The 27,385-nt window shown below is 31.9% G+C and overlaps 1 protein-coding gene across 1 annotated transcript; it reads left to right on the forward strand.

Annotated features, from left to right (window-relative positions):
* Positions 1–2,477: 2,477 nt before the first annotated feature.
* On the forward strand, positions 2,478–8,756 carry AAP6 (amino acid permease 6). The gene is made up of 7 exons (XM_012985805.2): positions 2,478–2,899; positions 2,989–3,222; positions 3,487–3,580; positions 3,723–3,937; positions 4,431–4,576; positions 7,542–7,769; positions 8,189–8,756. The coding sequence occupies exons 1-7, from the start codon at positions 2,776–2,778 to the stop codon at positions 8,612–8,614; spliced, it is 1,467 nt and encodes a 488-aa protein (XP_012841259.2). The 5' UTR covers positions 2,478–2,775; the 3' UTR covers positions 8,615–8,756.
* The last annotated feature ends 18,629 nt before the right edge of the window (positions 8,757–27,385 follow it).

The raw sequence follows: 27,385 nt of genomic DNA on the forward strand, positions 1-27,385 counted from the left end.
TTGGACATTGTCTTAAAACGCCTTGAATCTCTCCGAAGCCTCGAACAATATTTCTCCTTACTCTTGGACAAAATTGTGGATCTCCCTCCTACTGAATGACCATCTCAACCTAAAGCTCATATTGTTAGTGAAATGTATCACTTAACATTAATATCTCAAATACCTTCGTACCCTTTCATCCTTCTCTAGTGAGCTATACGTTTTCATGATGAGTTGTAAGAGTTGAGGCCATGAGGATATGGAATGAGAGGCTTGAGACATTAACCACTGGCGAGCTTTTCCTTGCAACAAGTGTTTGAATAGGAATAGCTGGAGTGCCTCTTGGGATGCAACCCACCAAACAACCCATTAATCTGGAGGATCGCCAAAAGTCGTTCTTTGATCTCAAAGTTGTGGGCTTCAATCGGTGGATATTGGATGCTAGAGCATAAACCATCAAGATTGGGAATTATGTAGTCCTAAAGCATAGTAGTTAAATTCACGAGATACCGCGATATATATTGCGAGACGGTATGGTCCCAATCGAAACGATACAACTCATAATATATATCGGCTATGCATAAATACTGGTAAATATTCATCTAGAGTTAAACCGATCTCCTAAAGTTCCATCTTCCGATCTTCCTAAAGTGCCATTTGTCCACCAATTTTCCGATCTTCCGATTCTTGCATTCAACAATAACAATAAAGCACATAAAGTGGCCAATTTCATGCACTTAAGAAAACAAATTGAAGAAGTAATCCTGAATTAATACTTGCATAAAATCATAGAATTAGGTTCACAAATCCCTCATAGGGTTCGAATAAAATCCTAGAAACTAAAAGTTAACCTACTTAGAATTATAATAAAAACAAAAATATAATTCATAAGAACAAAAATTAATACTATGCTTGAAATCTTCGAATCTTCGTCTTTGCCTCTTGCTCTAGATTGTAAGATTGGACACCTAATTCCTACTTGAAATTTCCTTTTATATGGCGTCGAGAGTTGGTAAAAAGTAGGGATTTCCTTGTGCAATTAAACTTCCCAACCAGGCATAACTGGTATCTTGGATGGCCGTTCGAGTTTCATGTAAAATCTCGGACAACCGTCTCACTTTTTCAGACGTTCTACCTACTTTTGTGAAATTAAACGGCCGTCCGATTTTGTAGTGTAATTTTGGGTCAGCCGTCGGAGGCCTCTTTTGTCTTCGGTTGACTTTTTGCCCATTTTAGCTCGTTTCCGCCCCATTTTTTACCGTTTTGCTCTTATATTGCCCTATTCTTTACTTTGCACCTAAAACGTATAAACCAAGTCTTTAAATACAATATATTCACTAAAATGTCACAAAAATCTTCGTAAGAGAATATTAATCAAGTGTAAAATATACACTCAACATTTTTTTTTATTTATATTGTCTGATCGTGGCCTAATGTTTTGTGGTCTTATAAATGAGGCTTGTCATTCGACCATTTGTTTGATTAATCGCGTTTTGGCCTTGTAGGCATATTAATGATCGATACTCCATCAATAATTAATTTTTGTCATAACCAAATTATATATATATATATATATATATATATATATATATATATATATATATATATATATATATATATATATATATATATATCAATGACACTATTATGATAACAACGTGGTGCCAAATTATCAATAATTATCACATGACTGTGACATGTATATATAATTTCCGTTTCTTGAACCAACATCACTTGTTATTCTCCAACACTTGTTCTTTCGAATTTGACTACCATGTGCTAATTATCCAATCATCCTCACCATTCAATTTTATAACTTATACTATAACTATAATTAGCTCAATTCGACATCGCCCTCACGACACGTTGAATCGCCCCCTCCTTTTTTATTTATTTTTATATTTTCACACCTTCGAATTACCGTCTTACGTATCATCCCCCTTTGTTTTTAGGAAAAAAGTAATTTTATTTAGGCCTACATAGCCAAATTGGAGGAAGGGTATATAACCTTCATTACAAAAGTCACCATATTTTTTAGCAATAAGATGAGCTAAAATATTTTCCGAACGGTTAACAAAATTAAAGACACAATTTTCATCTTTTTTAGCGACACACCAACAATCTTTGACATGAATCATGATTAACTAAATAATTCGTTTCGATCATATAGTTAATTATATAATGCCTTGTTTGGTTGGGGAGATTAGCCATGATTAACTAAATAATGGGACTTTGTTTGATGTTTGGTATCTCCAACAACTTGTCGGGTCGACCCGCAGATATTATGTTATTACGCCTTATGTTGCTTTTTAAGCATGTCTTTTTATTATATCTTCCAAGATCCAATAATACAATTGGATTTCATTAGATTATTTAATTTTATCTTGACTAATCATATATTCCTAATCAAACGAGACCCAAGTGTATTGGAATGATTTTTACTTTAGTGAAAATAGCTTGCAGTATAATATATAAAACATATTAGACATCTATAAGACATACATAAAAAATTTGATCTAAAAAATGTTTGACGATAAAATTTGAACTCAAATCATTATTATCTTGTTTGAAAATTTTGAAAAATTAAAATTTATTTTGCACTTCCAATAAAAAATGTTCATTCTGATCCATTCCATTTGATTTTCACTCCTAGTGAAAAATCCATTGCTAATAATGCTTTCTTAAATTACACGCCCACTTCTCTATATATACGTTCCCCCTCCCTCCAAGGCTTAACCATTTTTCACATACTAAACCTCTGAAAAAAAAACACACACACACACATCAAAGAAGATAATGGCAAAGGAGTTGAAAGAAAGCTCCATGTACATAGAACCTAAACCAACCACAGAAGCTCGCCTAGAAAATGGTGAAGAAGCAAACAAGAACTTCGACGACGATGGCCGTGTCCGAAGAACCGGTACAGATATATCATATATCATATATCATATATTTGAATAATATTATATACTATAATTAATTAATTAAAACTGTGAATTAATAACAAAGGGACGCTGTTGACGGCGAGTGCACACATAATAACGGCGGTGATAGGGTCGGGAGTGCTGTCGCTGGCTTGGGCAATAGCGCAGCTGGGTTGGGTGGTGGGCCCCGCCGTATTGTTCGCCTTCTCTGTCATAACATACTTCACCTCCACCCTCCTCGCCGACTCTTACCGCTCCCCCGGCCCTGTCCATGGCTCCAGAAACTATACTTACATGGATGTTGTCCGTTCTCATTTAGGTATACATTTACAATTATTGCTTAATTCTATCTATCTATCTATATATAAATTATATCTATATATATGTCTACCAATTTCAATATTTTCTTGCTCAATTCTTTTTTTCTTTTGGGTCAGTGTGATATTAATTTCCTAGGAATCTTGAATTTGAGACAAACCCTTTTTCCCGACAATATTGATACTATACTACTATTATGAGAGTTTGTTCCAATTGGGTTTAAAATTAATTTCAAATATTAATTATATTTGTTGTTAATTTGTAGGTGGTTATAAAGTCCAGCTGTGTGGGCTAGCACAGTACGGCAATCTTGTCGGAGTTACCATTGGCTACACAATTACTGCCTCCATCAGTATGGTGTAAGTAGTAATAATTTCACTTCTTTTAATTTTGTTTTATTTGTAATATTAAGTAGTAGCTAATGAATTAATTAATAATCCAATTGATGATATTTATTTATTTAATAATTGTTGATGATTTGAAAAAAAAAAAAAAAAAAAGAGCGGTGAAAAGGTCGAATTGTTTCCATAAAGAGGGGCACGGGGCAAAGTGTTCAGTATCAAACTACCCATTCATGGCAATATTTGCAGCAATTCAGATAATATTGAGCCAAATACCAAATTTCCATGAGCTTTCTTGGCTCTCTATTGTTGCTGCTGTTATGTCTTTTGCTTACTCTTCCATCGGCCTTGCCCTCTCCATAGCTAAGCTTGCAGGTACACTACTATTTCATTATATTCTACCATAGACGTGTATGTGTATAATTTATGAATATATTCATATGTGTAACAATGTTTGAATGAAAATTGAAAAACCACCAAATTTATTTTATTAGGCAGTGTCGGTGACATTGCCTACATTTGTAATTGGATACTATCTAACTTTTTTCGGCTCCCCCCAATTTTTTTAATTTTTAATTTCATTAATCTTTCATTAAACCTAAAGTATAGTGTATATAGTTGGACAAATCAATATTTTTTTTAATTGAAATTTGGAACGATTGGCAATATGAGTAATTTTATATTTTTAACAGAGACACTTAGAAAGAAAGGAAGGAAGTAATTAATACGAAATAAGAACAAATATAGAGGTTAATTAAAAAGAAAATAATGATGAGACATTATTTAATTTTTGGATTATTATTTGTTTTGATATATGTATATATAGAGAGAGAAGATTGATTGATGTGAGAGAAAAATATATGTATAGGTGGAGGGAATCATGTGAGGACAAGCCTAACAGGGACGACAGTAGGAGTTGACGTAACAGGACCAGAAAAGGTGTGGAGAAGCTTTCAAGCAATTGGAGATATTGCCTTCGCTTATGCCTATTCTACCGTCCTTATCGAGATCCAGGCATTTCTTTCTCTCTCCTCCCTCTTTCTCTCTCTATTTTTATCATGCCAATTCCAATTATTTATAACTTGGGACCATTTTGATGGAAATAAGTATTTATCTAAAAAAAATAAACACATATAGTACATTTAAAAAGTTGAATGTCTAGTCCACTAGTGGTGTTAAATATTGGACATGTTAATATTAAATAATATATTTCACCAAAAACTTAAAACTTTTGGTTGAGATGGTCATTTAACATGCTATTAGAGTCGGGCTAAATATTTCAAATATTTCAAGTACAAGACATCAAATATAATTTAATTATACTTTAGGCGGTGGTGTATTAAAGACATTAATACTAAATGATATTTTTCATAAAAACTTAAATTTTTAATTAAAGTTGTCATTAAACATGTCACTCACTTTTTGGCTATTTGGGATTTTTAGTTTTGATAGTCAATTTGGATTTGTAATTAAAATTAGGTAAATTACGGGCACACTTCTAGATAAGGTTAAATTACGAAAAAAAAATTCATTTTTTACAATCACCTTCTCAACTATGAATCTTCTTATACGTTTATCTTTGCGGTGTCAAATTTAGTGGAATCTTGTAGATTATGTAGAATATCCTCCAGTTTGTACCCGTTTTACCTCATTAGTGCTCCACATTTTAAAACGAGATGATCATAAAATGTGTCTTTTGGTTTGTAAATATCAGATTTTGGTGCATATTAGAATTGCACTTTTCCATAAAATGAACAATCTAAAGAACATTCCGCAAAATTTATAAGATTATGTTTAATTTGACACCACGAAAGTGGATGCGTAAGAAAATTTGAAGTTCATGGTTGAAGAGGACTATTATAATTGGTGGTCGTAATTTCCCATCAAAATTATAAGAAATTAAAAGATATATTGTTAGCATAAAAAAAATATAGAGAGAGAGAAAGTAATAGTTGCGTGGTTGCATGGATATGTGTTTGCAGAATTTGCGGGCGGCCACAAGTTAATCAATCAACACCCTGACAATTCAAAATTTAAATTTGAATGCAAATATTTGGGACCCAAAGTTGAGATGTGTGCCTGATGTTATCAAACTGAGTAATTTATTTGTGTATGTATATAGAGCGTGCTGCATTTATTATGCTATACGTGGTTCCCCTAAGGTTGTAACGTCTGGTACCAATTACGATAACATTTTTTTATGCAATCTAATTGTTTTATTGCATGCATATACATGTATATATACATATTATATATACACTCCAGACCAAAAATATACATATATGAAATGAGCATGCCACCTCTAGCATAAGGACGAAATAGATAGGACACCGACTTAGCGAGCAATTAATGCTAATTAATGACATCGTAGGTTCAAAGATAATCTAGTACGGTTTTATCTATCCTACACCCGGTGAAGGTTACACTGGGTGATTTTTTACCGTTGATCTACACATACCAATGTGGGTGTGTGTATATGAATGGTAAAGATCTACCCGGTGTATTTCACCCGGTGTAGGATCTCAAAAGCCAGTCTAGTACCTTTAGCCGACTCAAGAACTTAATGCGTAGATTCGAAAAATACTCGAACTCGAGCTTTCGGCTTGTGCATACCTATATATGATACACACACACACGCTAGCTAGTAGAAACATATTTTTACTACGAATTTTCATGCTACGGTAAAAAATTGTAATAAAAAATACGTTTTACTACGAGACAATCTTGGAGTCGTAGTAAATAGTAGGATTTATCATAACAAATTTTTCGTGACGTCCTTATATGCTACAGAGCAAATTCGTAGAAAAAAAACTTTTTACAATAAATTTAGTACATTTTGCTGCTAATTGTCGTAGTAAAAGGTAATTTTTTACTAGTTATATATATATATATATATATATATATATATATATATATATATATATATATATATATATATATATATATATTAAAATAAACTAAGTTTAAAGAATATTGTTGGTGATGAATGATGATATGAAATTTAGTATTCTATGTAATTTGGTCCCAGTCTAAGGTAGTTCAATGCATGTGCAATCTCCCAGGAGGACCATTTAGTATTCTTTTGGGATAAATAGTCAAAGTGAAGTAGGGCCAAAACTAGTTGTTTCCTAGTGTGCCTTCATATTAAGGGTATGGTGGCTGTGCAGCTTCGAATGGACCACAATTTACAATTTTTCATAATATAAAGATATATAAGTGAATAAGATATCATATCTTTTTCTCACTTGATTTTTTTTTGTAATTTAGTCTCAAGCAAGCATTCTCTTTTCGCATCAATTAATTCTCCTTTCTCTTTCGATCTTTCGTCTTAATAGAGTCTTCTAGTGGCATGCTGAATGGCATATTCCCGAAACTCGAAACTCATACATACTTGATAGGTTAAACTGGTTGACTAGAAAATCTTTCTTCTGCTACATGAATTCATAAGGAACACTGATACGGTTACACCCTTGACTGTGAAATAGAAGTCTTATTTTGCCTATATGCATGTTAATTTTTTTTGTTATATTATGTGACAAAGTCTTCTAGTACACATATATCGAATATAACAATAATTACAAATAAATTGGCAAAAGGTGAATCACTTTTATCGGAAAACGATACTAATATCGACGGAGAGATATCCAGATCCGAAATCGTTTGGCGTCCGTGTATATGAAAGTCAAAGCAGTATTCACTTCATTAATAAGGGAAGGGGCTAAAGTCGAACTTCTGTTGAACTAAATTATAATTCTTATATATATAACACTCATAAGTTTAAAGTTAAATAATTCTTAAAATCTTGGCCAAGTCCTTAATTTAGTTATAGGACATGTATATTAATTATGTAACAAAAATTATTATTACTAAGTGTTAAACATTTTATAAGTTTCATGATCTTATCTTATATATTCTTGCACTAATAACTAATATGCATCAAGTCCAAAATGATTTAGTAATTGTGATGATATATAAACAGGATACATTGAAATCTCCACCACCAGAGAACAGGGTAATGAAGAAGGCATCTTTTGTGGGAGTATCAACGACAACGATATTCTATGTTCTATGTGGTTGCCTTGGCTATGCTGCTTTCGGAAATAATGCTCCCGGAAACTTCCTCACCGGTTTCGGATTTTACGAGCCCTTTTGGTTGATTGACTTTGCCAATGTATGCATCGCCATCCACCTTGTTGGTGCTTACCAGGTAACAAAACATGATCATATACCTCATTCTAAGTAGTTGTGAGACCATAATTTTCTATCCGTCGCCCAAATATAGATGTATACACAAAAAATTTCGAGAGGGCCGCAACATATATGTATACCGTGAAAAATAATAATTAGTAGATTTTTAGAATTCAAGGCTACAACCCCATCACCAGCAGAGCCAATATTTTCAGTGCAAGAGGCTGAATGCATTAAAAAGTTTATGAGAACGGGGTCATAGTGCTACCATACGCACACAAAAAATCTCTATATAAAATAGTACGAAATGCAAAAAAAAATATAAGATTGAGAAAAGAATCGATTTGTGTATTTTTAAGTCCATTTTCATACACATGAGTGGACTGTTACATTCAAAATTGTCTCCACTAAGCTTATTACTATTTCAAATTAAAACAGGTATTCGCGCAGCCTATATTCGGCTTTGTGGAGAAGCTTTGCAGAAGGAAATGGCCGGAGAACAAATTCATCACGAAAGAACACGCGGCCAAAATCCCACTATGTGGACCTAATTGCAAGATCAACTTATTCAGATTGGTTTGGAGAACAAGTTACGTAATAGTAACGGCGGTTGTAGCAATGATATTCCCATTCTTCAACGACTTCTTGGGATTAATCGGAGCAGCATCTTTCTACCCGTTGACCGTATATTTCCCAATAGAGATGCACATTGCTCAAACAAAGATACCGAAATATTCCTTCACATGGATTTGGCTTAAAATCCTCAGCTGGGCTTGTCTTGTCGTCTCTCTAGTTGCTGCTGCTGGTTCAATACAAGGCCTCGCGCATGATGTCAAGGCATACAAGCCCTTCAAAACTCAATAGCTACCTACTACTTCTTTAATTACCATATAATTATAATATGTTTTGTTGTAATAATAATTTAGTTCGTTAACTAAGAAAGTACTGTTGTATGCCCCCCTCGAGGAACACAATTAAATATTCATACACTTTTTTTTTGGTTGATTATGTAATATATAGATAGCTAATGCATTATTTAGCATATATATATATATATATATATATATATATATATATATATATATATATATATATATATGTGTGTGTGTGTGTGTGTGTAAAGATGACAATTGATGAGTTTGTAGTTTAGAAATTAGAATACAGGGTCTTTTTAGCGTCACTTAGCTCTTGAGCCCAAGTAGGGTCTCAATGGCCGGTATATGTCCAAAATCAAATATATATTTTAATTTTCATTGTGTATTGACCTAAATGCTCTTATTATTTAATTTCATATTAAAAAACAAAAATAACAATGTATTGAAATGTCTGTATTACCCTCTATTTCTTACAAATTTTAAAGGGAGCACCCAACATGGCCCAGACCTGACCGCCCCGTTGACCATTGACCCGGCCCAAATTCGACCGCCCCGTCCTGCCCCGCCCCGTGACTTGGCCTAACGACCCGATCCGGGCACCCAGATTTAATTGATCAGCTTTTTGCCAAAAATTGCTTCAGAAAAGAGTTAAACTTAGGGCTGTTAGACGAGAACAGTAGTACCAACCACTGAGACAAAGCAAGTATGTGATTATATCTAGCAATAAATATATATATATAATATAATATTTCAGTGTAAAATGATTTAATCGATATAAATAATGTTAAATAGATTATTAATTTTCATATTCATTATTAATAAATAATGTTATTGAATATTAACAAATGTAATATATTAAATTTTGTATAAAAATCACGGTTCAATACTTCCTAACATCTATTATTAATTACTATATTCAATATAATCTCCAATTTAAAAAAATAAAATAAAGAATTGAATCAATTCAATATATAAACAAATGAATGACTCAATAGAAACTCATTTATGTTATTAAAATTGATAGCTGACTTCAACATTAGCTGACTTCCAACTTTTTTTTTTTTTGGCAACGGTACGTCGAAGCTCTGATTAGTTTACTATGCATTAGTTGACTTCAGCATTAGCCGAATGTCAACTAATGCTGAAGTTAAATAATGTTTAAGTTAACTAATGTTGAAGTTAACTATTGCTAAGTGAGATAATTAACCGAAGATCCGAGGACCCATCGCCAAAAAAAAAAAAGAAAAAAAAAAGATGTCTACCAATGTTAAATATAAGTAATGTTAAGTCGGTTAACCTGAGCTCCGACGACCCACCACCGGAAAAAAAAAAAGTAAAAAGAAAAAAAAAATGGATTGTCAACTAATAGAAGTTAATTAATATTGAGTCAGCTAATCGAGGCTCCGACCACCTAGGCCACTGCTGAAAAAGAAACAAAAAGAAATTAAAAAAAATTCCATCAACATACAATATTGGCCGGCATGACATAAAACCCATTATACATGCACCGACAACGAAAAAACTCCGCCAAGACCTCATTGTTGCTTGATCAATGTCCTGATGACAAATAAGAATACGACGATGTATGATCACCAAAAATGTGTTCCGTTGCAGCCTGAACAATCCTCCAACCAACATAATAACTAATATCAATACCAAAATGAAGCTTCGTGTGCACGACAACATCAGTAGATGTCAACCTCTTCTTACTAGAAATACCAAAACCACAGCCGCACTATAATGCTTCACATATCTTATGATGTAAAATAATCCATTCGCATGCTCAGTTGATGCATGTATCCTCCACATACAATCCTTCACATCCCAATCTTTATAAACTGCAGTGACCCTCACATGCTCGTTCTTCAGATAATTGAATTCAAACCTCATCTTAATAACATATAAATATAACGTCCTCCTGAAATCCTTGGCACCCCTTTAAAAAAATGTGCCCAACATCTGTTATAAGTTTCGCCCTATTAGCAGTCAAAAGCTTAAATGGACCAGATGACACCGAATTCCCCTCAACAACACTGCATTCCCCTTCATCGTATTCAACTACTTAGGTATTTGGGCATACTGGAATCACATTGAGTATGCCCCTACTATCACCCACTCTATGTTTAACAACTATATCAATCCCATTAATTATAGTTGCCGAAGAAGTGACAAATTGTACCAAACATCATCATCATCGCCCAACATTCCCTCCCCAACACCAGCTATATTGTACGATATACCTACATTGTTTTGGTCTAATTCATTCCACTTTGCGCAGACATAACCAATTAAATTTTCATAGTTAAATTCGCTAACACAATTTGTAACCCCTAAAACACCATCAAACTTGAAAACTAGCATCACCGAGAAAGATATATTCACATGAAAATCTGCAAAAATGAAAATTGATCAACATTCCCATATGTAACTACTCTGTAAACATTCGAATTTCTGCAAAATGACATCGAATAATGACTACATCAACACATATAACATCAACCAAACGCAAAAAAAATATCAAAATAATCCTAAAAAAAAACCTATTGAATCACTCTGCACATAAAATTCCGACTGACCTGAACAACCTTTGCGACGCTAAAAATTATGCAGCACAATAACTCCTCCACACGAAACAAATTGCGACTACTATGGATTTCAATTTCTACCGAATTCGTTTTCAAAAAAAAAAAATTCTGATACGCCATGCATTTTATGAGTCATGGATGGTTCTTTCCATTTTATGTGTGGATAACAGAACCCCTTTAAATATGTGAACTTTGAAGGTTAATTGAGTAATCCAGTAATTAAGTAGTTTATAGATACATATAAATTACAATAAAAAATAATTTAAGAATCATCGAATAATAAAACACCCAATTCTCTTGTAACAGTTGCATTGCCGTAAATTAAAAAGACAATTGTGCATATGGAAGTATTTTTGACAAAAAAAAACGTGTACAATCTTGTGCCTTTGTGGCATAAATGCACATTTATTCATGAATCAATTGGTATTATGTCTAATACAAACAAGGGAGAACTTTCTCTAAGTTAATAAAAATTAATAATCTTAATTTTGAGCTCTTGTGTAACTTTAAGTCTCTAAGGAAGACCAAACATTTAAATCCATAGATGTAAATCCCCAAAACATGCTTGGTCAAGAGCCATAATTATATATTCCTAATTTTACACTCTTATGGGATCTAGGGTATAACAATTTTTATGTAATGAAATTGATTTCTTTGTGCACCTTTCTACTGGTTTTGCTAGCTGGGCTTTTTATATGGCGAAGTTTACAACATTGCAGAAGCAGTGTAAAAATCGACAGATAACAACTCGGATGATGCTCCCATGAGTATTCGACGTGGTGCGTTCAGTAATTATATACAAAAGGGAAGCAATTTTAATTTATTGCAAAGAAGATGCCATTGTATCTGTGGGTTTTCTTTGTAATCGTGATTGTTCGTTTCTTTTGAATTGTGATTCATGTTTGTTTATATACAACTTAGTTCATAGTTTTTTACAGCTTGTATAATGATTAATAACCATTGCCATGATGAAAATGTTATTGATTCATGACAAGAAGTCTTCAATTATGAGAGTGAAGAGATTGTTTTGTTTTTTAAGCTTTGTTCTTTGTTAGGATTGCCTACAACTGTGTTTGGGACGAAATTCAGAAATTTGGGAATCCTAAGAGTTGGAATTTGGAATGGGAATTCATTTTGATGTTCTAATCCTGTTTACATTACAAAAAACTCGGTGTTTGGGAAAACATGATTAACGTAACCTCTCGAATTTGGGATTCGAAACCGGAAATTTCATAACTTTTAAAGGGTCGAGATTTTTATTTTTGTTTTTCTTCACTAAACCATCTTTTACCACAATGATTATCATTTAATTGCACTTTTTTTCTCACTTTAAATTGGTGCTTCAGAGAAAAAGGAAAACAAGAAATCACCATTTTGATTAAATTACGAAAATTTCAAAAAAAATCGATTATTTTTGAATTTTGATAAATACAATTTACAAACTAAATCAATTTCCGAAATTTTCGAATTTCCGCCATTTTCGAGGTATTCGGAAATATGAAGGATTTTTGAATTCCGAAATTTTTGTAACGAAATTTAGAAACAATATTTAAATTTTGAAAAAGTCAAAACAATTCCAAAAGTGTCATTTTCGATTCGCACTAGACAAAAGCATCTTCAAATAACAAAAATAATTTGTAGCAAAAGCATAGTTTCTACAAAAACTTAATTCTTTTAGCGAAAAAGTAATATTGTCATAAAAAACTAACTTTTTGGTAATGATAGATAAATATGGTTACGAAATATATTTTTCCTTTACCAAACAATAACTTTTTTGTCAGTACATAGAATAGTTACAAAAGGTGAACAATTGTATAACGTTGTTTCCAACCAATCAAAGAATTTTAGTGACAAATAATTACGTTATTACAATAGTCATAGATTTTTTGTTGTTGAAGTATTCCTCTTGTAGTCTTGTGGTTATTTAAATGTTTTTATTTAAGCAATTTATATTTTTTTGCGTATTTATTCTGGGTTAATATTCTTGTATATGGCGATTCTCATTCGCTACTTTCTTTAGGATCACAAGCTATTACCAAAACTCAAATCACAAAAATAAAATATTTAGTGACAATTATATTTGTTATATATAATATTTGTGACGTGATCGTTATCGCCAAATCGGATCATAAATATAAATATTGTGAGTTTTTAGTATTAGTGAAGACGGTAGTGTTCATAAGAAGTGTTTATAAAAAATATTATTTACGATATGAATAAATTAAATAAATATTAAAAGCATGTATTGGTGACGAATGAGTCTTTTGTACCAATAAAAAATGTTTAGTGAGGATAACTTCGTTACTCTTATTGTACATATTGTAACGAAGAGTTCTTGGACCCCAACATTCGTAAAGGATGAGGAATACTTGCCACCAAAACTTCTAGCATCGGGCTTTAGAGGTCACATAAGGTAACAAAACAATATTGTTAGAAAATGATTTAGCATCTCTTGCGACAAATTTTATCCTCGCAAAAAAGTGTGTTTTCTTGTAGTAATAAGTATATATAAAAAAACTACCGCATTAGATTCAATTAACACGGCACGTGCAATCCACGTGCAATGCACGTGCACCTATTAGTTCAAATAAGTGTTGATAAATTAATTTAGAAGAAAAATAAACATTTTGTAAAAAAAAAATAATATGTATGGCACCTCCTGCATTTCTCTAGAGTATACTTGATGAATTTTAAGATATTCTCGTTTTTCGTCTGCATGAAAGCAAATACAGTCGAAGATGGAGAAGTGATGAATGATCCATGTTTTGCTTGTAGTTTAAGTATATTTTCCAATCCTTCCAAGCTTAATAGTAAAGATGTTTGCACCTTGTGCATCAACTCCATTAGTATTCTATCAAGAAAGTTTCTTAATTATATATCGTACTTTAACACCAATAATTAATTGTAATACAAAAGACTATTTTTAATTAATTTATTAATTACATTTTCAGTTTTTGATCCCTGCATTGTGGATCTCTCTTAGGAGCCAAGCATCATACAAAATATGCTCAGTGCATAGGTTTCTGGCTGTCTGAAGAAGGGCATGAAATATAACTTCAAACCCACAAGTCATATGCCCAACATTTCTGTCTTCAAGTTTATATACATTTTCCTTGATGTATTTAATTCCTAGATGAAAATAAATTAATTAATAGAATGACCATGCAACAATATTTAAGTGAAGTTAAGTAAATTTGAGCAAACCTTTATCACTCTTATGAACATAAAGATTCCAAGATCTCAATGCTACCACACAAGCTAGTGTGCTATTAGCCGATTATACGCACAAAAATATTGTTCGTCTACCCATGACCCGTCAGATAGTTGATGTTGTTCAATCCAATCGACACAAGATGGAAATTCAGGTAAATCTCGTCCATCCAAATATTTGATAAGCGCAATCCATGATGTGTCATAAGGTGACACGCTTATCTGCCCTTCGTTTCTTGTACTCAGCTCTGTCTTAATGTTCTCTATACACTCCTTCATTTTATTCGCCTTCAATATAAATATACCATAAACATATATGTAAATGTGTACCGATTTTAGGAAAATATATATAGTGTGACCAAATTACCCTTCCAACTAAATTTTCTTTTTAATACGAGCTACTCTTCCCACTTGTGAAAATTCATTTATGATAAATTCATTAGTATTCTAAGATAGGGGTGTACACGAGCCGAATATGGCTGTTTTGGCAAGCTCGAGTCGAATTTAACGAGCTCGAGCTCATCAAGTTTTATATTTTGAGCTCGTGCATGAGCTCGTACCAAGTGTGTCGAGCTCGAGCTCGAGCCTGAGCTCACTTATGTATTTTGTTTCTATGTTATTATTTATTAATATTATTTTGTTATTATTATTATAAATTGTTTATATTCTAATAAAAACTATGAATAGTAATTTATTTATTAAATATTTATATGAATTAATTATAAATATTAAATATTTAAAGGAAACCCCTCACGTTTCAGTCATTATCAAAAACCTAAAGTTGGTATATATATATATATATATATATATATATATATATATATATATATATATATATATATATATATATATATATATATATATATATATATATATATATATATATATATATATATATATATATATATATATATATATATATATATATATAGAGCATAGTAGACAGGAGCACGTGCGTCGCATGTGTCGTATTAATTTTTCTATGTATTTCTTTAATTATGTATCACGTGTGCTCTATTTTATCAAAATAATACTATTACATTTATATATGTATAAATATCTTTAAATGTTGCTAGTAGAATATAATTTATTTAATAACGACATACATTAACAAATTCGTTAGTTATTTTCTAATTCAATTTTCCATTACTTTTGTTCGTGTTTTGTTATAAATGATTTGTTTTTGTGTAATCTTTTTCGACTCTTCCCCTGGTTTTCTTCATTGTTATCAAAACATCTGATGACATTTACACGTTTTTTAAGTGACTATCCTCGTTTTTGGTTGAAACATAGTATTTAGTAATTATTTATTTTCTATTTCAATTATCTAATTCTTTTTATCAACACGAACTTTTGTGTGTGTAGAGCTGATAAAATTTATAATTTATGTTTGGTACATTTTTAAGATTAATATTTCTTCTGTATTTTTTTTTTTTTTGCAATTTCATATCCAGATAATATAATATTTTTGTACTTGATTTAAAACAATAAATAACATTTAGTAGTTATTCTATATATTTTTATTAATTTTTTTATCATAGGAAAGTTTATACTAATACTAGTACATGAGATTTTTCTAATAATTAGACTAAACATAGTAACCCTAAATGCAATTAACTTATTAGTATATTAATGTAATAACTAGTAGTCGTGCCCGTGCGTTGCACGGGTTGGAATTTCACAATGGAAAAAAATTATTGTATAAAAAAATTATAATACAAATTGTAATGAAAAATCTATCTAATAATATTAAAATATATATGTGAAATTCAATATATAAAAATAGAGGTTTTAGCATTCGGTACCCCTGTGTAATGACTAATGGCTAAAAAAACCCCTGTATTAAAACAATTAGCACATACCCCCCTATGTCAACAAGTCAAAGCTACAAACCCCCCTACCATCATATCGTGTGAAGTACGCGCGACTTTTGCGACTTGTTATTGGTTTTTTTACTTGAAAAGTCTCATATGCCCTCATAAGTTATTTTATATATAAATATAAATATAAATTCAATTGAACTTAAATCTAAATAATACAAATATTTGGGTCAAATTGCAAATTTCAGAAACTTCATTTCCTCTCCAGCAACCACGCCTCACCTGCTTCTTCTCTGAGTTCCGTCGGAACCCATCTACGTCAACATGTTCCGGCAACCGAGTCGAACGTGCTTCGATTGTTTCCCCATAATTGTGTTCCAGCGAAGTTTTGTTTATCTTCCGCCACCGATTTCGTCCACGGTGGATGGCGAAGATGGTGAGTGCTGCTCAAGTTCCACCATCGATTTCGTCCATGGTGGATGGCGGAAATGGTGCCCCACCCATAGTAGGCAGCCGATTTGGGGATATTTTGCTAGAATTTGGGATTGGTTTTGATGTGGATGTCGAGAGGATATCTTCGAAGGATTTTGAAGGATTGGAAATTGAATTTGCAGTTGCCGGAGCCACCGCCGACGAAGGTAATCGATCAAATCGAGTTCACCCATGGCGAAGGTATTGTCTGTGATTACCATCTTCCTATCTCCATATTTCAATTCTTGGTCGGCGGCGACAGGCGGCGGAAATGGTGGAATGCACAGAGGAGCACGAGGGAAATGGTGATATTTTTAATTTTCTTTTTTCTTTTTATGATTTTATATTTATTTTTAAAATAAAAAACTAACATTTAAAAAGTTAAAAAAATAAATATATATTTAGTATATACTTTTTGCATTATATTTGTTTAGTTCTTTTTAATTTTAATATTTATAAATTAAAGAGGGATATGGTATATTTTTTTTTTTTTTTTTGGCAGTGGGTCCTGTTTCACAATTTGGGGAGAGTTGTTATTTATAAAGGTAATATCGTAATTACACAACAGTCAACGCATTTTATTTCGATAAGGAGCGGTGAGCTAAATAAAACCCATCATAGGGGGGTTAATGCTAATTTTTTTAACATAAGGGTTTTTTCGACAATTAGATGTTTCACAGGGGGCTGTATGCAATTAACTCTATAAAAATATATGTTATTAGATAATAATCAATACAAATTTTAACAAAGGGGATGGCTATTTCAAATATCAAATGTTTTTTTTATTTCAATACCCTCTAAATAATAAATAGGTAATGACATTTCGTACTTTTAATGAAAATCGATATCACACAAACATATAAAAAACCTCATTTTTCATTCTTTAATAGCATACACACAAACCCTTCACACCCTTATGTTTCTTCTTTACAAACCTCCCACCCGCTCATATTTCTCCTCCTCGTTCTTCTTCTTCTGCTCCTCATCCTCTTCCTCTCCTTCATCTTCTTCTTCTCTTTCTCCTTTTCTCTTTCTCCTCCCCCTTCTACTTCTCTTTCTCCTTCTTATTCTCCTCATTTTCCTCTTTCTTCTTCTCCTCATTTTCCTCTTTCTTCTTCTCATTCTTCTTCTTCTTCTTCTTCTTCTTCTTCTTCTTCTTCTTCTTCTTCTCATCCTCCTCCTTCTTCTTCTGCTTCTCCTTCTCATCATCCTTCTTCTGCTTCTGCTTCTCCCTCATTCTCATCCTTCTTCTTATTTTTCTTTTTTCTTCTTCTTTTCCTTGTTCTCCTCCTTCTCCCCCTCCTCCTCCTCTTTCTCCTTCTTCTGCTTCTTGGTTCTTCTTCTGGTTCTCATTCTCCTCCTCCTGCTCGTCCTCATGCTCCCCCTTATCCTTCTCCTCCCTTCTTCTGCTTCTCCTCCTCCTCTTTCTCCTTCTCCTTTTCCTTCTCCTCCTCCTCCTCCTCCTCCTCCTCCTCCTTCTTCTTGTTCTACTTCTCATCATCATCATCATCCTCATCCAGTTTTTTCTTCTTTTTCTGCTTTTTATTTATTTTTCTTCTTCGCGCCTCTTCTTCTTCCTCCTTCTTCCCGCTTCTTCTTCATGCTTCTTCCATCTTCTTCTCCTCTTCTTCTTCCTCCCATTCTTTCTCATCTTGTTCTTCTCCATCTTCCGGTTCTTCGTCTTCATCCTCTTTCTCTTCCTCCTCTTTCTCCTCCTCTTAGTCATCATCATCTTCTTTCTCCTCCTCTTGGTCCTGCTCCTCGTCTTTGTCTTCTTCTTATGCGTCTTCTTGCTTTTTTTTTCATTTCCTTCTTCTTCTTCCTCTTCTTCTTCCTCCTCCTTGTTTTTCTTCTTCTTATGGCCGACATACGGTGAGTCATTGTGAGCGAAAATTATGCTTGAGTTGTACAAAAAAATCAAAATCGTTAGCAACTATTATGTGATGCAAAATTTAGATATATGATGTAAAATAAATCTAAATAAATAATTGCAGGCCACATAATTGTGGATGATACCATTGCCAATTGATAAGCTTTCGTGGCTTGAAGTCTTGTTAGAACATCAATTCTTTCATAGGTCTTCTAATCGGCAAAAAGCTTCAGGTTAAAGCGTGGTGGGGTAATGATTGTTTTTAATGGAATCTGTATTATCTATCCCACCCTGAAAAAATACATAAAGTTATAATTAATGATACAAATATGAAGTATCAACTATGTTCGTAACATTTGGAGTCATTCTGCATGAACATGGCAACAACATAACCATATCAAAATACACATGTTAACTCTCAACATGAACAAATATGCATGGAATGGAATACAATAAAAATTACAGTGAAGACTATAAAAAGGGAAGCCAACGGTAGCAAAATATGAATTAGAGAGACAATAGTTGAGTGATATGAACCAACATAAACTAAATCCTTGAGAAACTATTATATGCATACAATTCAAAACCAACATATAAACTTGAGCAGTTGATAAAAAATAAAAAATAAAAATTCAAACAAAAAACGCAGGCAACGTGGAATGAAATATAAGGCTGTAGATATCGAAAAAAGAGTCTTGTTTTGTTTATGAAACGTGGAAAAAAACACGGCACAACCCACATTTCTTTTATTCTGAAAGAAAAATATTAAAAAACCTCACAGCAATAATAAGGTCTGTGAGATCGCAAGGGAGTGGATTATATATATATCCTGTGTGTAGAAGTTAAAGAAGAAGATCCCATTTTTTTTTTATTGTTGCAGAGGTTAACGCAAATTTAGATTTGAGAAGAGAAGTTGTTGAGAGATTACAAATCGTGTATTGCAGTTCACACACATCATTTATTCAATTTTTTTTTTTGTTTTTGTTTTTCCATATTTTCTGAGTGTTATCGGATGTATAGATAATTATAAACGGATGATCCGTTATAATGAATAAATCGAATTTGATTAGTTAAAAGACACATGTTAATTATTATTTATGCTATAATTATGGTAACCCTCCTTTAAAATAGGAATTGATTAACACTCTATGTTGAATGTTAGGAGTAGTGGCCTAATGGGGAGGGAGAATATGAGTTCGTTTCAATTTACGGTGTTCTTTAGTTTCTTTAATTTTAATTTTATATTCTTTTCTTTAATTAAGTTTGATTTAACTATTGTTATTGTTCATACTTATATTGATTTTATTTTTTTTGTCATTTTCCAACTATTATTTTAAATAAAATGGAATCACCTTGTGGAATTAGCACATAATTAAATTGTATCTGATAATTTAAACATATTAAATTTGATTTCTTATTTTATTTTTTATTTTAATCTGAATTGATGTATAATTTAATTTTATTTGCAACTAAGTTAAGATTTATTATAAAGGAAAAAAAATAGTTCAAGGATAAGAAAAAAATTAAAAGAATTAAAAAATAAAATAGTAGTAGTAGTAGTAATAATAATAATAATAATAATAATAATAATAATAATAAATAATAATAATAATAATAATAATAATAATAATAATAATAATAATAATAATAATAATAATAATAATAATAATAATAATAATAATAATAATAATAATAATAATAATAATAATAATAATAATAATAATAATAATAATAATAATAATAATAATAATAATAATAATAATAATAATAATAATAATAATAATAATAATAATAATAATAATAATAATAATAATAATAATAATAATAATAATAATAATAATAATAATAATAATAATAATAATAATACTATTAAAAAAACTGCTAAATGACTAAAATGCCCCTAGGTTAGGTTTAGGGTTATAGGTCAAAATATCTTCCTTTTATATATAAGATAAATAAATAAACTGATATAATATGCATTACTATTCTATAGGTATATGTTTACAAATTTGCATTACGCGCATATAATATGTTCTAAATATCTAATTTTCATCTTAAATAAAATCAAATTATTTTCATTAATGGATTCTAAATGCATTATTGTCAATGTTTTCAAAACCGGACCGGACATCGAACCGGAGAGCCGACTGGGTCACGGTTGGACCGGTCCAACCGGGGTCCAACCGGGTTTTTTATTTATTTTGTATTTTTCATTATTTATAAATAATTTGAAGTGTTATATTACAAGTTTACATTAAAGACAACGGATTTATCTTAAACTGCACCAACAACGACTTTAATTTAATTATTAATTATTAATTATTAATTATTTTTAATCCAATTTTTTTTTGATGAATTTATAATACAATTAAATACATAGAAAACTAATATATGGATATTTCTCAATAGCTTTGCCACTCACTTTTCATCACGTTATTTTTTATATCCTAATTTAAGCAAATAAACAAAAGAATAAAAGGTAAACCCTAACACCCATTTTATTTCATCCGCCGCCCAACCAACTCACAAAGACTCACACTTCTGATCTCTTTCTTCTTCTCAACCATTCACCCAGCTCCAACCACAACCAAAGCACAAACTCTCATCTACAGATATTCTACTTGAGATATTTTAAATTCACAATAAATATTTTTTGGCTTCAATGATCAAACACTAAATTCACACTCTTTATCTTCAATGTTTGTGCTGGTGCAGTACACTACCATCCATTCGTTTTTACTTGGTGATGCATTAGATCTGAATGCGTTTTTAAAGAAACATAGATGAAAACCCGGTTTTGATCCCGGTTTCCGGTTTTACGGTTGAACCACCGGTTTTCCGGTTTGTTGCCTTTCAAACCGGGTTTTTGCATTTTCCGAGTTTTGGAGTCCAACCGGACCGGATCAGTGAACGGTTCCCGGTTGAACCGGTCCGACCGGCCGGTCCGGTCTGGTTTTGAAAACATTGATTATTGTCATTAGTGAATATTCATCAAATTACTTAGTTGTCCATGAAAACCTATATCTAGTAGCTATTTTATGAGGGCAAATTTGTACATACCAAAATGGGATGTGTGTGTGTGTATATATATATATATATATATATATATATATATATATATATATATATATATGTTTGCATTGTTAAATTTTGCTAGTAGAATATGATTTATTTAATAACAAAATACATTAACAAATTCGTCCTTTGTTTTCTAATTCAATAACCATTACTTTTGTTGGTGTTTTGTTATGAATGATTTATTTTTGTGTCTTTATTTTTCGACTCTTTCACTGTTTTTCGTCATTGTTATCAAAACCTCTGATGAGATTTCCATGTTTTCAAAGTGATTATCCTTGTTTTTACTTGAAACCTATTATTAGTATTTATTTATTTTATATTTCAATTATCTAATTTTTTTTATTAACACGAAACATTTGCGTGTAGAGAGCCGATGGAATTACTAATGTTGGTACATTTATCAGAATAATATTTCTTCTGTAATTGTTTTGAAATTTCATATCCATATAATATAAATATTTTGTACTTGATTTAAAAAAAAATACTTTGTAGTTATTCTATATCTCTTATTAAACTTTTTTATCATAGAGAAGTTCATACTAATACTAATATATGAGATTTTTCTAATAATTCTATTAAACATAAGAACACCAAATGCAATTAACTTATTAGTATATTATTGTAATAGTAAAAGAATAAACGGATAGAATATGCATGTCTATTCTATATGCATATGTTTATAAATTTGCATTACTCGCATATAATGTGTTCTAAATATCTAATTGTCATCTTCAATAAAACCACATTATTATCATTAATAAATTATGAGGCCTCGTTTGGCTACTAAGATAAGATTAGTCGAGATCAGACTAAATAATCTAATAAAACCCAATTGTTTTATTGGACATTGGAAGGTCCAACAAAAAACATGCTCAAAAGGCTAGATAAGCCATGATAACATAATATTTGTGGGTCGACCCGACAAGTTATTGGGGATAACAAACATCCAACAAAGTTCAATTATTTTGTTAATCATGGATAATCTCCCCAGCCAAACGGGGCCTAAATGCATTATTGTCATTAATGAATATTTTTTTTTTTTTTTTATTATCATTAATGAATATTCATCAAATTAAATTACTTAATTGTCCATGAAAACCTATATTTAATATCTATTTTATGAGGGAAATGTGCACATACAAAAAAAAGGCAAGAAACCACCTATGTATTCATACTTTTATAAATAGTATAGGTTGATATATGTTTTCCATGATAGAACTAAATGCATTGATGTGATGTTTCACTTTATCAGAGATATTGTGGAAAAACGATTAATTGATCTTGAAAAAATCCCATCAGTGTTCAATGCTTTTGATATGGGTACCAAGTGCCTGGAAGTCTCTAGATACTCGGATCTGGACCGTCGCTTGGTACCGCTTTATCCGAACCATTCATTCGAAGTATTTAAGCCTCACAACTCTCATAATTCTAGACTTTCCTTTCGCCTCTCTCTCTAATACAAATCTTACCACCGTAATTAATGCCTCTTGGTCTTTTTCGGCGGCACAACTGTTTGACCGTGACGACGGTCGCTCCTTTCTTGTTCTCTATTTTGGAGACAATCTACTTTATCCATCTATATATCAAAATGTAGAGAGAGAGAGAGAGAGAGAGAGAGAGAGAGAGAGAGAGAGAGAGAGAGAGAGAGAGAGAGAGAGAGAGAGAGAGAGAGAGAGAGAGAGAGAGAGAGAGAGAGAGAGAGAGAGAGAGAGAGAGAGAGAGAGAGAGAGAGAGAGAGAGAGAGAGAGAGAGAAATATACTAGTTTGAATTTGTTATGTGATTTTTGTTCTTGCGTTAGGGCATGAGATCTACTCTGAGTGAGGAAAACAAGAGAGAGTTCAAACATGTGAGGTGGAGTTTTGGGTGAGAGCTATAAACACAATCCAAGTTATTCCGGTTAAACCTAGGTGACTGTGATTTTGCTGGGCTGTTGGTGCCACTGTCGGTGGATTCCGGATGAGAAAAATAGACAAGAAAACTGAGCGTAATAGAAAGATCTGAATAGATTTTCTGTTGGGTTCTTATCCTAGATAAGTTACTATTTTCAGTTAGAATGCCCTTATCTTATGATTTCTTCTAGTTTAGATTTTGTAATCCCTATTGCATTTCCCATATGACCAAATTCTGTAATAAAATATGATGTTTTAGTTTTAGTTTAACTTCTTTCAAACGAGTATTGACAATTTTCATAGTTTATGCATTCCGCAAACCAAAAAAATAAAAATAAGAAAAAAAAAAAAAAATTGAACAAAAAAAATAAAAGAAAGTAGTTTCACGTATATAGCTGTCAAACACAACTTTTAGAACTACCACTAAATTAAAAAGCTGTTTGGGAGGTGCTTTTTATATTTTGGCTTAAAGTTACTTATATTTTGAGAAGCAAAAGAAAAGGTAAGAATTGCAAACACCAAAAAACTGATTATGAGGCAAAAAAAGCTCATAACAGTCTGATGGTTTTGTTGATAAAAAAAAACCATGATCATGTCTATTATTTGAAAAAAAACACTGTATGGTTTGAAATAGTCTCCTAGACAACTGAATAAGAAATTTGATGCTTATATGATAATTTTTAAGTTCAGTAAGAGTTTTTATGTTTAAAGTGAATGTGCAATCTCTTGTGTTTCTAGTGATCTGTGTGGATGATATGTTAATTGTGAGCCAATGTTTGAAAATCATTGAGCATATTAAAAAGTGTATAACTGATGAATTTGACTCGAAATTTCTTGTTGATGTTTGAAGGATTTTAAGAATGTATATTATTAGAGATAGAACTGATTGTACTCTGTTTATAAGAATATTGAAAAGATTCTTGAAAAATATTCTATGGAAAATGCTAGATTTGTGACTGTTCCTCTTGCATCTCATTTTCTGTCAAGTAGGGATCAGTCTCCTAAGACTAATCTTGAATTATTTGTCTTATGCTAATGCTACTGGTTCTCTGATGTATCTCATGGTTAGCACTAGGCCAGATATTGCATATGGTGTGATTTGTCTAAGTAGATATATGTTTAATTCTAGCATGCTTCACTGGGAATCCCTGAAATGGCTTCTCAGATATGTGAAAGGTTCTGTGAATACTCAAATTATGTTTGCTAAGTGCTCTAAAGATGTTCAACTTTGTGGTTACGTTGATTCCAACTTTTCTAATGACATAGATAACTGAAAATATATAACCTCTTATGTGTATACTCTATGTGGTTCTTCTATTAGCTGGAAATCTTAATTGCAAAATGTTGTTGCATTGTCTACAACTGAATTTGAGTATATTGGTGCTCCTGAAGCCTTGAAAGAGACAATTTGGTTGAAAGGCTTAATTTCTGAAATTGGTTTTCTAAACAAAAAGCTAGTTATTTTTTCTCATAGTGACCTGGTATTCAACTTTTCAATCACAGATAAGGAATGCGGAAAGAAATTGTGAAATCAACTACACCTAACCAATCACCCTCACCAGATTCCTAAGACACTTAGCCCTTCAAACAACGAGGTTTGGTATAGGGAGACTATGGAGTATAAATTTCGAGTGAGTTGTTTGTTAGACGGTTCTACAGCCGAGGAGCAGTTAAATCCTTGGGCCTCAACACATATCTCCGGTAATTTTATCAAAACTAAAAGAGTAATGAAGAGATGTACATGTGCAAGATCTAGATAGATCTTGTAGTCCTTTTTTGTTCAAACGGACACCTTCACCACCATGATGCTTTTATACCACTGTTTGGTACCCGTTTGAACAAAATGGAACTAAAACCAAAAAAACATCCTATTATATTACATAATATGGTTCTACGTAAATGAAATAGGGATTACCAAATTTGAACTAGAAGAAATCGAAACACATGTACATGCAAATGAAAATAGTAACTTATCTAGGATAAGAACTAAACACATAAGCTATTTAGAGCTTTCTATTACGGCTCAGTTTTCTTGTTTGTTTTTTTCGTCCATGATTTACCGGCGGTGCCACCACCAACAGCCCAACAAAAGCACAGACACCGGAAACCCTAGTTTAATCGGAACCACTTAGATTTCGGTTATAACTCTCACCCAAAACTCCACCTCACATATTTGAACTCTCTCGTGTTTCCCTCACTCTGAATAGATCTCACACGCTCATGAAATAACAAAAATCACATAATAATAGAGACTCAAACCGGTGTGTTTCTCCCTTCTATCTATCTCTCTTTGGGCATTTGATATAGATGTATAAAGCAGATTGTTTCGAGAACAAAAAAGGAGTGGCCGTCATCACGGTCAAGAAAATCAGATACGATTAGTAAAAATATGCTTTCAATCAAATCTCCACCATAACCACAGCCCCCGCCACTACCTCGACCACCGCATCCTCCGCCCGCCACCTCGACCACCACAACCCCGCGTCGCCTCAACCACTACACCCCCTGCCTCGTGCGAGAGAGATATTGATAATTGATATATATATATATATATATATATATATATATATATATATATATATATATATATATATATATATATATATATATATATATATATATATATATATATATATATATAGAGAGAGAGAGAGAGAGAGAGAGAGAGAGAGATTGGAATTACCTCACAGACGCCATTAACGAGATAACGAAAGAAAAACCCAGGTGAGCAAATATTCTTATAAAATAAAGGGTTTATTAGGGATAACCCCCTTGTTCATATTTTCTAATGAGGTAGATCCAATTAATTTTTTCCTTTTTGAGATACACCCAAATTTGCCAACTTGGCAAAATATATTATGTAATTTCTCTTTAATACCCCTTTTTTATTTTGTTTTATTTTTGAACGGTATTTACTTCCTTAACTACGTGATATGAGATTGCTGATATGTTGCCTAAAATCACAGAATAAAATTACGTGAGTATATTGGCGGTTTCTATCAAATCTTGTACAACCGGTTTTGAAGAATTTATCCAGCGTTTCATCGTTTTCCATCGGATTTGAAGATAGGTTCGGATTTGAGCGTTTTCCATCGTTTTTCATCGTTTTCAATGGGGTTCGGATTTGAACCGGTTTTGAAGAATTTATCCAGCGTTTCATCGTTTTTCATCGTTTTTTCACCGGCGTGGAAATAGGTTCGGATTTGAGCGTTCACCGTTGTCCGTCGTTAAGCGGGTATGAATGTGTTTTTTTTTTTTTTTCGGTTTTTTTTTTCGTTTTTATTTTTCGCTGTATTTTTTCGTTTTTATTTTGCTGTTTTTTCGCTGTATTCGTTTTTAAGATTTGTGTTGATACGTTGATTATATTGGTAGTAAAGTAGATCGTTTCTTAAAAAAATTACGTCGTCACATATACATCCTTATTTTGGCTGATGATGTTTGTTTGGAAGAGGATTCACAGAGTTGGCAGAGGATGGTTCACGCAGTCGGACCAGAGTTGTTTTATATGAGTGTCGTAGTTGGTTTACGCAATAATCGAGTGATAGTTGGTTTATTTGTTTATAACAGTTGATTTTAGTGTGCTCGGTGGTACATTGAAATACATTTTCGTAGTCTTTTTCAACTGATTGTATGGATTATGCATTTTCAAGTTTATTTTTGATCATGTTAATTTATTGTATTTGCAGTCTATTTAATCATTTTTAGTATTCAACATTTTTAAGTTCGTTTCATGATTTTAGGTTCATATGATGCTGAAGTTGTTATTTCTGATGATGATGGAACAGGGGGTGGGGGTGAACTAGTTGGAGCCGTTGATGCCACTGGAAGTGAGGCAT

Source organism: Erythranthe guttata, chromosome 3 (genome assembly GCF_056151865.1).
Source record: "Erythranthe guttata isolate IM_541 chromosome 3, IM_541, whole genome shotgun sequence".
Classification (NCBI taxonomy): Eukaryota; Viridiplantae; Streptophyta; class Magnoliopsida; order Lamiales; family Phrymaceae; genus Erythranthe; species Erythranthe guttata.